At 36.6% G+C, this 13,054-nt stretch overlaps 1 protein-coding gene across 9 annotated transcripts in view; it reads right to left on the bottom strand.

Moving 5' to 3' along the window:
- Positions 1 to 13,054, bottom strand: part of LOC150106162 (oxysterol-binding protein-related protein 8-like) — a 387,947-nt gene that overhangs the window by 135,052 nt on the left and 239,841 nt on the right. For all 9 annotated transcript variants that reach the window (XM_090394505.1, XM_090394508.1, XM_090394504.1 and 6 more), the window contains one exon: positions 10,588 to 10,647. In XM_090394505.1, coding sequence (XP_090250631.1) covers positions 10,588 to 10,647 — 60 coding nt within the window. The remainder of the gene's footprint in view (positions 1 to 10,587; positions 10,648 to 13,054) is intronic.

Genomic DNA, 13,054 nt, shown 5'->3' with positions numbered 1-13,054 from the left:
AGTCCATTGTAAAATCATACAACAAACAATTAAAGATATGCTATAGCAAAAAAAAAAAAAAAAAAAAAAAAAAATGGAAGAATTTTACTCAATGTTGCATCAAGATGAATCAAAGGAAGAAGACAACAGAAGAAAACCAAAAGCCTGCCTGTTTTTTTGGTTGTACCAAAAGAAGTTATCTAGAGCATCCAAGATAACTAACTAGATACCTAAGCTTGCAAACTAGAAAGGCTGCAGGTAAGGACAGAGTAATAGCTGAACTTCTAAAAGCAGGTGGGGAAATGATCTACAAAATCTTGGCAAAACTCTTTACCCTATGTCTGAAGAAAAATGATGTACCAAGAGCATGGAAAAAGGCTACCCTTATTCTAATACATAAAAAAGGTAAAGCAGAAGCCTTGAAGAACTACCAACCCAGTCTGCTATCAGTGGTTTACAAACTTGGCTCATAAGCTCTGTGCAATTCTAGACCTAGCACAACCAAAAGAATAGGCAGGCTTTCAAAGTGGTTTTAGCACAATGGACCATATTCATGTTGTACAAGAGATTACTGAACGGTGTAACGTATACAAACTACCATTTTGTCGCGGTTGTATGTTTAATATGTCATGGCTAGAATAGAGAATGTTGGTGCTCGTAGGATGGCCTCAAACACACAGTGATTGTTATGTTTATACACAAATGTAAGAAATATTTGAAACAAGAGGGCTGAGTTTGTGGCACTGACTGAGACGGTATGCACAAAAGTAACCGGAATAAGTGAAACTTGGTTGTCTGAGGAGGATGTGATGTCGGGAATAGAATTAGAAGTATATATAATTTTCAGGAAGGATAAAGATGTGAAAAGAGGAGGGGAGGGTGCTGTTAATGATTGAAGAGGAATTGTGACTGCAAAGTGTGGAAGCTGATGATGCATGCACAGATTATGTATCTGTGTAGTGCAAAGTTGAAATAAACAGGTTAGTATATCTGATAGGATGCTGTTATAGGCTATTGGAGAATACTGATTGTGAAATGTTTAGGCAAATTAGCTGGGAATGTAAAAATAAGGTGATCCAGATGAGAGACTTTAATTGCAGGAATATAGGCTGGAAGGAGGAGATAGTGTATGGGAACAAGGAGAGCAAGTATGTGGAATTTCTGAGAGAAAAGTATATTTTAAGCAGCATGTGACTGAGGCAACTAGAGACATTAATGTTTTGGATTTAGTGATAACTTCACAAGATGTAGTTGTTAATGGGGTGTTGACACAGCCACTCGTTGGTGAGAGTGACCATGAGGCACTTGTTAGGGAAGTGATGAAACAAGAAAAGGTCACTGGCAAAAATGGATACATGTGGAAGTATAAAGCAGGTGATTATAGGAAGCTCTGTAGTCAGTTAGCATCAGTATGTTGGGTAGATGAGCTGAGCATAAAAGATGTTAAAAATGCATGGAAACTCATAAGGCAGTACCTGACAAAAGCAATGTATGACTACATACTGAGGTTTAAGCGAATAAATAGGGTGTGTGAAATGGATGAACAGTGAAATCAAGCAAGCTATGTTGGAAAAGGAAATGTTATGGAGGAGGTACAAGACAGTTGGTGGTGATCAGATCCATGAAGGGTATAACTTGCAGGCTAGAAAGATTACAAGCATGGTAAAGAAAGAAAACGTGCAGTATGAGAGGAGATTGACTGGTCAGGTGGATAGTCATGGCAGCAGACTAACAACTGCAAAGCATATAGTGGAATTATTGAATGAGCACTTTATCAGCATATATCACACTGGTGTAAATGATCCAGTGCAATATATAGAAGAGAGGCAAGTATTGAGAGAATTGGAAGTGAAAGAAACAAAGGTGCATCAGGTGTTGGTGGGGTTAGATGTGAATAAGGCTTTGGGAATGGATGACATATCACCACGTATGGCTAAGGAATGTGCACCACAGTTGGTTATGCCCTTGACCTGGTTATTTAATGAAAGTCTTGCAATGGGTAAGGTTCCTAAGGAGTGGAAAGAAGGCAAAATAGTACCACTCTACAAGCATTGTTCTAAGACAGAAGTCTCCAACTATAGTCCAGTCTGTATAACTGCATTTGTGGTCAAGGTGTCAGAGAGATTGGTAAGGAATTGATACAGAATTGGGTTGATGGATATGGCATTCTTTATGATGGTCAGCATGGATTGTAAAGGGTAGGTCCCGTTTCAGTAATTTACTTGCATTTTATGATAAGGGAGAATCATATACAGTGATATTCTTAGATTTTGCAAAACCATTTGATTGATTACCACATGATAAGTTGGTGTACAAGCTGCAGAGGATGGGAACAGAGAGTATATATATTGGTTAGATGGATCAGCGATTGCCTCTCTGAACGATACCAGCAGGTTGTGTATGATGGAGCAGTGTCTCAAAAAAGAAGGGTAACCAGTGGCATGCCCCAGGGTTCTGTTCTTAGGCCCCACGTTGTTTAACATGTTTGTAAATGATATATCATGTGACTGACTGGGGATCTTCAGTTATTTGCTGATGATGTAAAGTTGGGAAGAATTACAAGTAGCACTGCTGATGCTGAATCCCTTCAGGGATATTTGAATAGACTTTTTACTTGGACAAAAGAGTGGGGCTGTAGTTTTAATATCAATAAGTGCAAGGTGTTGCATTCTGGAGTGCAGAAATATACGGCTGTGTACTGTATCGATGGTACCGTTCTGCAGGAAGTTGATGAGATTAGAGATTTGGGAGTGATGATTGACAGCAGACTGAAGTTTAAAGGGCATATTGCCAGTGTTGCACATTGTAGTGCTACTACGATAAGAAGTACTCTGACATGCAAGGATAAGGAAGTGGTTACGCCACTGAATAAGGCAGTGGTTAGACCACAACTATTGTGCTTAGATCTGGTCACCTGGTTTTCAATGTGATGTGGAGATATTGGAGAGGGTCCAGAGAAGAGTGACTAAGACAACATAAGGAGTTTGGAATGCTGGCTATGGAGAGAGGTTGAAGAGATGTGGATTGCAAAGTTTGGTGGATAGGAGGAAGAGAAGTGATATGATAGAGACGTTTAAGTTAGTGAGAGGATTTTATCAGATTAATCCAGAGATTAATCTGATAAAAGGAGATGGGAAGAACCAGAGGTCATTCCTGGAAGTTATGTAAAAGTGTGTGTGGTGAAGAAGGGTGTGAGGAGTAGATTTTTTACATGGAGAACTGTCAGCAAATGAAATGCATTGCCAGAATGTTGTTAATGCAAGGAGTGTTAAGGACTTTAAGATTCTATGTGATAAATATGTTATCAGTTGAATGAACCTCCCACAATGAGTCTGTGAACTCCATGGAGGGTGTAATAAACATAATAATAATAATGATGATGATGATGATTATGGAGAATGCTTTTGATTCAATAATAACTTGTGCAATACTTAAAGCATTACAAAACTAGCAGCCATATGTCAGGACCATCAAATTATGATGCAACAGCAATAGTTCATTTTAATGGAAACATCTCTACTGTGGAAATACAGAGAGGTATAACTAGGTAACACTATCTTCAAAACTATTCACAGCATGCCTAGAAGAATTACTGAAACTTTTTGATCAGGAAGAAAAAGGTCTGAAGAGAAATGGAAGATATTTAAGCTATTTATGCTTCACAGATGATGGTTATTTTTATTTCAACTGCACATGAATTACAGATTCATATCCACAAACTCTAAATTGCTAACAAAACAGCTGGCTTAAAGATAAACCTAAAGAGGAACCAAATTATGTTCACTAGCTATGTGCTGCCAGAAATAATAAAAATCAATAACAATGAAATTGAACAAGTTGATCATTACATATTTTTAGGACAATGGATATCAATTGATCAAAATATCATGGACGAAATTAAAAGATGCACAATGCTTGGATGGAAAGCATCTGGAAAATTACAATATTCAAAAGCCAATTACAATTATGTCTGAAAAGGAAAGTTTTTAATGTATTCTTCCTATATTGATATATAGCTGTGAAATATGGACACCAAATGCAAAGGAAATTCAAAAATTAAGAAGACAATTTAGTATAGAAAGAAGTATGCTTGGTATCACAAGACTGGATCACAAAAGAAATATATATATATATATATATATATATATATATTCCTCTTGTGGAATATATAAATATATTCCACAAGAGGAAAAACAACCAAGATGCAGACCACAATCACAGCATATTGATGATATCATTAGATTTGCAAGAGTGACATGGGGAAGAAAAGCCAGTTTCGGGAGTAATCTTGAAAGGGCTTTCTTCATCCAGCAGTGGATTTCCTGATTACCCTCCCATATATTTAAGCAAGAGATTCGTAAGAAAAGGATGATGTGGATGGAATATATGTGCATAAGGATGATGTGCATTACGAAAATTATAAGTAGCAGGCAGGAATAATCACAACTGTTTAAAGAAAGCAAAGTCTGAGTATGAAAAGAAATTGGCTCTTATGTGCTAAAGACAACCCACAAGAATTCTATTGATATACTGCAAATAAAAGAATGAATATGAAAGAATAACTCTTCTATATCCAGTTGGCAGGAGGGTTACAGATGCAGAAGAGGTTCTTCAACTAATAAGTGCACATTTTGTTAAAAGCTATCAACCTTGTGTAGCGACATTGTGCTCACTGCTACTTCTTCACTGGATGAAAAAACTCAGGTGTATGAAGACGAGGTATTAGAGCTGTTGCACAAACAGAATAAGAATTCAGCAATAGGGACTGTTGGGATATCAGGACATGTGCTAAAAGAATGTTCAGATGAACTGACTATTCCTTTGGCAGACTGTTTAATATGAGTCTCAGAATAGGAAAGATTCCACAGGAATGGAAAGAATGTATGGCAATTCCATTGCACAAGGGTGGTGCAAAAACCAATGTATCCAACTACTGACAAATTAGTATCTCAGGAGTGGTGGTGAAGATTCTGAAAAAACTGGTTAGGGCTTGCATTCAGAAATAGATTGAGCGTGAATCTCTACTTTGCAATGAGCAACATGGGTTTATTAAGGGAAGGTGATGTTTTAGCAACTTGATCACATTCTGTAACAATGTTACCATTGAACTAGACAAAGGAGAATGGATACATCATGATACTTTTGGATTTTGCTAAGACTTTTGACAGAATACAGCATGGTAGACTGTTGCATAAATTGGAGAATATGGGTTTGGATTATAAAACATTAGCATGGATAAGAGGATGGTTGACTGACAGATATCAAAAAGTGGTATATATGGGATGTAAGTTTTCAAGATTTAAGGTAGCCAGTGGTGTACCATAAGGATCAGTGTTTGGCACATTGTTTTTTCAATCTATACATTAATGATATTGGGAAGGATTTGACAGCAACATTGCTGATGATGCAAAGATAGCTAGAGTAATCAGGAATGCTGCTGATATGCAATACTTGCATAATGATTTAAATAGGCTGGAATTGTGGCCATGGGAAAATGGATGTCAGTAAACATCAAGTCATTAACTTTGGCATAATTAGATATCCAATGTTAGTATTATATTGGTGGGATTATGCTTGAAGAAACTGATGAGGCTAGAAATCTTTGAGTGTAAGTAGATAGGCAGTTGACGTTCAGGGATCATGTGGCAAATACAACTTGAAAGATAATTGCAATGCTGAAACGAACATTCACATGTACAGATAAGGATGTCATTTTTCCTCTTTACCAAGCCTTGATAAGACCTTACTTAGACTATTGTGCACAGGTCTGGTCTCCTAGTTTCTGTTGTGATTCTGATATATTGGAGAGAGTGCAAAGGAGAGTGTTAAAAATGATATAAGGATTATGGAATACTGATTAAGAAAACAGATTGAGAATTTGTAGACTGCAGATACTAGCAAACAGGAGAAAGAGAGGTGATGTGATTGAAAGTTACAAACTTCTGAAAGGATCATACAGGATTTCAATTGATGGCATTTTTCAATTTTAGGAGGGTGGGAAAGGGACAAGAGGGCATCCTTGGAAGCTGAGAATGACTATTGCTAAGAAGGGGTGAGGGCTAGATTTTTCTCTCATAGGGTTGTGTGTGATTGGAAGGGATTCCCATTAGATGTTGTGAGTGGAAGTAGTGTTAATGAATTCAAGAATAAGTGTGTTAGCTGGTGCGTGTAGTATGTGGCCTCCCTCAATGAGTCCCTGACTCCCTAGAGGTCTCTCTTAATAATAATAATAATTATTATTATTATTATTAGCATCATTAGTAAATGGATCTTTTGTCAAATCTTTTGGAATGTTATTAATGTATAGGCTGAATAACAATGGACCAAAGACTGATCCCTAAGGTACACACCACTGGTCCTTGTGGACTCATGATCCATATAACCACTTTTTTGATATCTGTCAGTCAGTCATTCTTTTATCCAAGCTAATAGTTTATAATTCAGACCATACCCCAACTTATTATTACACCTTCAATGGAGTCAGCAGACTCATCGTGGGAGGTTCATTCAACCAAAAACAAATCTACAACACTGAATCTTAATATCCTAAACACTTCCTGCATTCACAACATATTCTGGTAACACATTCCATTCACTGACAATACTCCTCACATTCCTCTTCACTACACTTATCCGAACTTCCAGAGATGGCATCTGGTTCTTTCCCTTTCATCTTCTACGATGGATGTATCCCCTCTGGATTAATCCAATAAAATTTCATCACTAACTTAAACATCTCTACCATATTACTGTTTTTCCTCCTATACACCATACTCTGCAATCCAATTTTTTTCAACCTCTCTCCACAGGCAGCATTCCAGAGTTCTGATATTGTTTTGGTCACTCTTCTCTGGACCCTCTCCAATGTTTCTACATCATACTGAAAACCAGGTGATGAAATCTGAGCACAATAGTCCAAATGTGGTTTGACTAGTGCTTTATACAGTGGCACAACCACCTCCTTTATTCTTGCATGTTAAAATATTTCACATAACAGTGGTACTGCAATGTACAGTCTTTGCAACATGACCTCTAAACTTCAAGCCTACTGTAAACAATCACTCCAATTTTCTCAAATCTCAACAACTTTCTGCAGTATGGCACCATCGATATAGTACACAGTCTTATATTTCTGCACTCCAAAATGCAACACCTTGCACTTATTAATATTAACTACAACCTCACTCTTTTATCCAAGTAAAAAGAGTATTTAAATCTTCCTGAAGGGATTCAGCATCAGCAGTGCTACTTATTATTCTCCCTAACTTTGCATCATCAGCAAACAACTGAAGATCCCCCACTCAGCCCACATGATATATTGTTTACAAATAGGTTAAACAGAAGGAGCCCAAGAACAGAATCCTGAGGCATGACTGCTCTATCATACACAACCTGCTGGTATTGTTTAGAGAGACAATCTCCAAATCCATCTAACCAATATACATTAACAGCACTTCCCCTCCTCTTTTCACATTCCTATCCTTCTGGAAAATGTATATCCTTCCATTTCTATTCCTGACATCACATCATCCTCACACAACTAAGTTTCTCTTATACCAATTATCTTTGGGCATACTGAATCAATGCAGCAAAGTCATCTCTCTTATTTCAAATACTCATTACATTTGAATACAAACATAATCCACATGACTTTAAGGTCATTTTATAGCACCAACAATCTCTCTTATAGCTGCCTTTATGCATTCCATCACCTAGTTATCTTCAACGTTATATCCGTCTTCCTTCTGTTGTACAGCCAGTTTAGCTGTGCTATCCTGCTTCACTAGTATTCTTAGATCCTTAGCTACATTAACCTTCTCAGAAAACAATAGCCTTTCGAAATGCCCAACACCAAACCCATTCAAATGCAATCCATTAACTTTAAACTATTTCAACTTTCTTTCGAATTCACTCCACAGATTCAAAACTGAACTCTCTTTGTTTCACACAACTCAGCTATCTTGCTATTCATTATCTCTGCTCTCCTTCTCAATTCATTATTGTCATATCTGAGAAACATGTTAACAACTTTTCTAATAACACTCTTTATCCTTTATCTGTCACAATAACTTCCTCAAGTCTCTATCAACATTCTTTTTTTCACCAACTAAGTCATTTGTGCCCACAAATGACACTTATGCAACAGCCTTTCATGCTAGAATTGCGTAACTTGGAGGATATAGGGGATGTCAAAAACTTTAGCAAAGTCCAATATATCCATTCTTGTCTAACTCGATCATCATATTATAAAACGTGAGCAAGTTACTCAAACACTGCCATCCTTCGGTAAACCTGTAATGTTTATTACAAAGTACAGATTCTCTGTCAATTCATTTCTGTACCAACTTTCCCAAAATCTTCACAACTCCAGAGATACTAATAGACAGACATATCATCTTGGTGCCACCCTTAAGCAACAGGATTATCATGCCTAGTTCCAAATCTTGTGGAATTTTACCTATGCTGAGACTGAAATTATTCAGCCAAGTCAAAGCACAGCAAGTTCAGCTGAAGTTCTATATCTGCACTTGCAATGAAGGTGTTGAAAGTTTTTCCACTTGGTTATATTATAAATTAAAGATGCCAAAAAATTATATTCTTGGTTTAATCCTTTGCCAAGGATAAGCAAACAAAGTTTGAGCATGAAGTAACTTTACGATTGAGCAACTCGAATATAGAGGCTAACTTCACATCATTTGCCTTAAGAATATAATTTCTTAACATCTTTAATTTATAGTATAATCAAGTGGAAAAATTTCAACATCTATATCTAATCCAGAGTATTTCAGTAATAGGATATGACACCACTTAGCTACTTGTATATGGAAATATGACCTCTGCATTACTTCAACCTTGGTATCACTTCTGGGTCTGGCTCCCATTGACAAGACCTCAATAAAGGTTGAAAACGGTCTGGGTAGCAACCCTTTCCATAATGCATAGCATTATACATGTCTGTAAGGATATGTGTTTTACTAAGGCAAGTGATGTGAAGTCATTAGCCTCTATATATGAGTTGTCCAGTCGTGAAGTTACTTCACGTGCAAACTTTGTTTGCTTATACTTGAATAAAACCAACTATATAATTTCTTGGCATCTTTAATTTATTGTAGTGAAGGTACTGAGAGGGTGGTTAAGAATATAACACAGGATTAGAATTATGAACAAAAAATTCTCTATGCTAATAATAAGCATGGGTTTCTGAAGAGTAGAACATTTAGCAATCTACTTACATTTTATGATCAAGTGATAAATGCATTTGATAAGTAGATTTATATATAGTAATTCTTGGACTTTGCAAATGAGTTTGACAGATTACCACATGGCAGTTGGTATACAAGATACAGAAGAAAGGAATGAATAATAGATTGGAGATTGACTCCCTGAGCCAGGACGCTGTGCATGATGTGGCTGTGTCTCAAAAAACAGTGGTGTGTGCCATAAGGTTCTGTTTTGGGTCCATTGATATTTTATGTTGATTGACTGGGAATTTTCAGTTTGCTTATGGTGCAAAGTTGGAAAGAATTATTGAGAATGCTTCTGCTACTGTTAATTACTTTCAAGAAGAGTTGGTTAGACTTTTAGCATGGACTAATGAGTGGATTATTTAAAATTAATAACTGCAAGGTGTGAGTTGGAGTACAGAGATATAAGGTTATGTAGTAAATTGGTGGAAATGCTTCATGTTGGAAAGACCACAAACTAATATTGCTATGATAAGGAGCATCCTGACAAGTAAAGATAAGAATGACATTATGCCATGGTGATCACCTAGTTTTCATTGGGATGTGTAAACATTGATTTATGTTAAGGTAACAAATGTGTTGGATAAGGAAGATTTATATGTAGTAATATTCTTTGACAATTTGATAGATTACCACAGAGATGAGTAGATAGGACAATAGTAAGACTGGAATATTGGTTATAGAGAGTTTAAAAAAATGGAAATTTCAGAGTTTGGTGGAGAGGAAGGAAAGATATGACAAAGCTGTTAAAATTAGTAGTGGGAATTTAATGGATCAATACAGAGGAGGCCATCCCAGGATGGCCTCCTCTTCTGTTTCCTCTTCACAATCCTATTCTGACTGGATAGCTATCCAGTCAGAATACATTGTGCCAGATTATCACTAACAGAATACCTTGTGAATAATAGGTATAAATGAGTTTAATAATCAACATGAGATATGTTGCTAGTTATGTAGACCTCCAATGATGAGCCTGATATCAACAAAGATGTTATTCTAAGAATATTTGGTTTTTGGTTTTTCTTACTGCTTTGCAAAACACTACTTATCAACACATCATTTCTAAAAAAAAAAACTTGGAGAATCAGCTTCCAAAAGTCCCGTGAGAGAAGGAGAAAATAACGGAGTAATTCCTCTGATTGGATGCATACTACAGAGAAAGGGTTTGTATAAAGATAGTGTGAAATAGGATCAAGGCAGTAGTAAGGGAAAGCCAGCAAAGAAAATAAAGTACTGCTGAGTGAGATACAGTCTACACTGTTTTCCTTACAAATATGCTTTAATTAGTCTCAAAACATTTTTGCATAACTTACTTCAGCCACATGTAAATACATGATTCCTCTGGTAGAAAATTTGTACTTACCTTATATGATTCTCTTTTGGATAATTTAGAAGCTGCTGTAGATTCTGTGGTCATTTCTCCCTGTTTCAAATAAACAAAATTATTTTAACACCAGTCAAATGCTTATATAAAATTTATCATCCTCTTCTATTAATGTATTAGTCCCATAATCTGTTACAGTTCAAGTAATATAGCTTTCATGAGTGCTTTTTTTTTTTAGTGTAGAGAAGTTTGTATTTATACGCGTGGATAATCGACTACCTTATCCAAAGAGGCCACCAGTGCATTAAGTCTTGGAAACAATTTTGCTGTTTCTCCAAAAGATGTGCCTAAAACCAAAATAATGGCTTCTGTTGAACGTGGGATTCACGACTTGCCTCCAGCCATAGCCAATAATATTAGGTTAGACATGGCCAATATCCTTATCCATTCTAAGCCTCCCAAAAATAATATCCCGCATAAAGAAATAATAGCTCTAAAAGAACTACGCAATAATAACCACATTACAATCACCAAATCAGACAAAGGAAACGCCACTGTAGTTATGGATACAACAGAATATGAAAGCAAAATGCATGCACTGCTCCAAGACCGGTCTACATATCAAATCATAGATCGAGATCCCACCAACTCACAAAAGAATAAGGTGTGCAAGTTACTGAACAAAATCACTTCCTGGCCTAAAGAAATTGTCAAAAAACTTAAACCCATACAGGTTAAAGCACCCAGAATATATGGTGCTCCAAAAATACACAAACAAGGTACACCTTTACGTCCTATTGTAGATAGTATAAACAGTCCTACATATAAACTAGCCAAACATTTAGCAAAATTACTAACCACTCACACAAACAATTCTCCCTCTTTTGTTAAAAATTCTACTCATCTAAAAAGTATTTTAGAAAACCACACCTTAAATAGTTCAGACCTAATGGCGAGTTTTGATATCACCTCATTATTCACTAATGTACCACTGATTGAAACACTTAACTTACTAAATTCACAATTTCCCCCAGATATATCCCAGCTATTTAAATTCACAGTACAGGCAGGTTATTTTACATGGAAAGGGAAAATATACAAACAGTTAGATGGGACAGCTATGGGTTCATCTCTTTCTCCCCCCCTTAGCCAACTTCTACATAGAACATCTGGAAAAATTAGCTATCAACACAGCCACTCTCAAACCTAGCCTCTGGCTACACTATGTTGACGATGTGTTTGCCATTTGGCCACATGGCCCAGACACATTGAATACATTTTTAGCGCACCTAAATAGAGCCAGCATCCAAAAATCCACTTTACAATGGAACTAGAAGTCAATGACTGCCTGCCTTTCTTGGACACACTGATCACACGTCTTCCAGAAGGTACCTTATCATTTTCTGTTTACAGAAAACCCACACATACAGGGAGATACTTACACAAACAATCACACCATCACCCTTCTCAACAATATGGTATCTTAAAAACACTAACCCATAGAGCTAGAGCAATCTGTTCCAATGACAGTGCTCTCACTGCTGAACTTTCTCACCTACATCAAACCTTCTTAAACAATGGTTATAATCCCCGTAAAATAGATAACATACTAAATGCTACCCATAAATCCCCTCTATCTACCACAGAAGACTACAACAAAACAATCACCATCCCATACATTAAAGGCACATCTGAAAAGATATCTAGGGTGCTTAACAAACATCAATTACGCACAGTATTTAAACCTTATAAAAAATTAGCAACTCTCATCCGTTCACCCAAGGACAAATGCACTCCTTTATCACATCCTAGTGTCTATGAAGTGCCCTGTTGTTGCCACCAAGCCTACTACGGACAGACAGGAAGAAATGTGGACATCCGCCTCAGTGAACACAAAAAATATATCCGACACTTTCGCTATGGTAAGTCGGGTCTGGCAGACCATGCTCTGGATACCCCTGCACACAGGATCAATTGGAAAGAAACAAAAGTAATGCACAGAAGCTTCTACAAGTCAGAGAGGTTGTTCCTGGAATCAACAGAAGCCTTGAAACATACCCCAAACCTTAACAAGTATGGCTGTATAAATCTACCAAAGATTTGGGAGACAGTCATCCTAAGACCAAATTAATACTTATTACTTTTATTTTTTATCATTTGGACTACTATTTCAAAACTTGGAATTTTTTTTTTTTAACCTAGATGGCGCCATATTAGGACTTTAGTCTTGTGTTGCACGCTGCAATCACTTATACTGTCCCCACTGTTACACCGGATTGTGGTTGTCTTGCCTTTGTAACAAACTTTGTATTGTGTGCTCTGAAGATGCTGGATATAAGACCAGCGAAATATTAGCTTTTAAGTTAATAAATAGTTATTTGCTTAACCATCTGTGTTCTTTTATACCGTGAAACCTATCATAACAAGTTTGTATTTGTTAATTACAGATGTTCTATGATGAAAACATTGCCTATTTTGCAGGAGGCAGGTAGAATCAGCTTCAATG

Source organism: Typopeltis vanoorti, chromosome 6, assembly GCF_054136105.1.
Source record: "Typopeltis vanoorti isolate ZY-2024b chromosome 6, IOZ_Tvanoo_1.0, whole genome shotgun sequence".
In the NCBI taxonomy this organism is placed as follows: Eukaryota; Metazoa; Arthropoda; class Arachnida; order Uropygi; family Thelyphonidae; genus Typopeltis; species Typopeltis vanoorti.
Note: the sequence above shows the minus strand (reverse complement) of the source record. Positions and strands in the feature narration are given on the sequence as shown.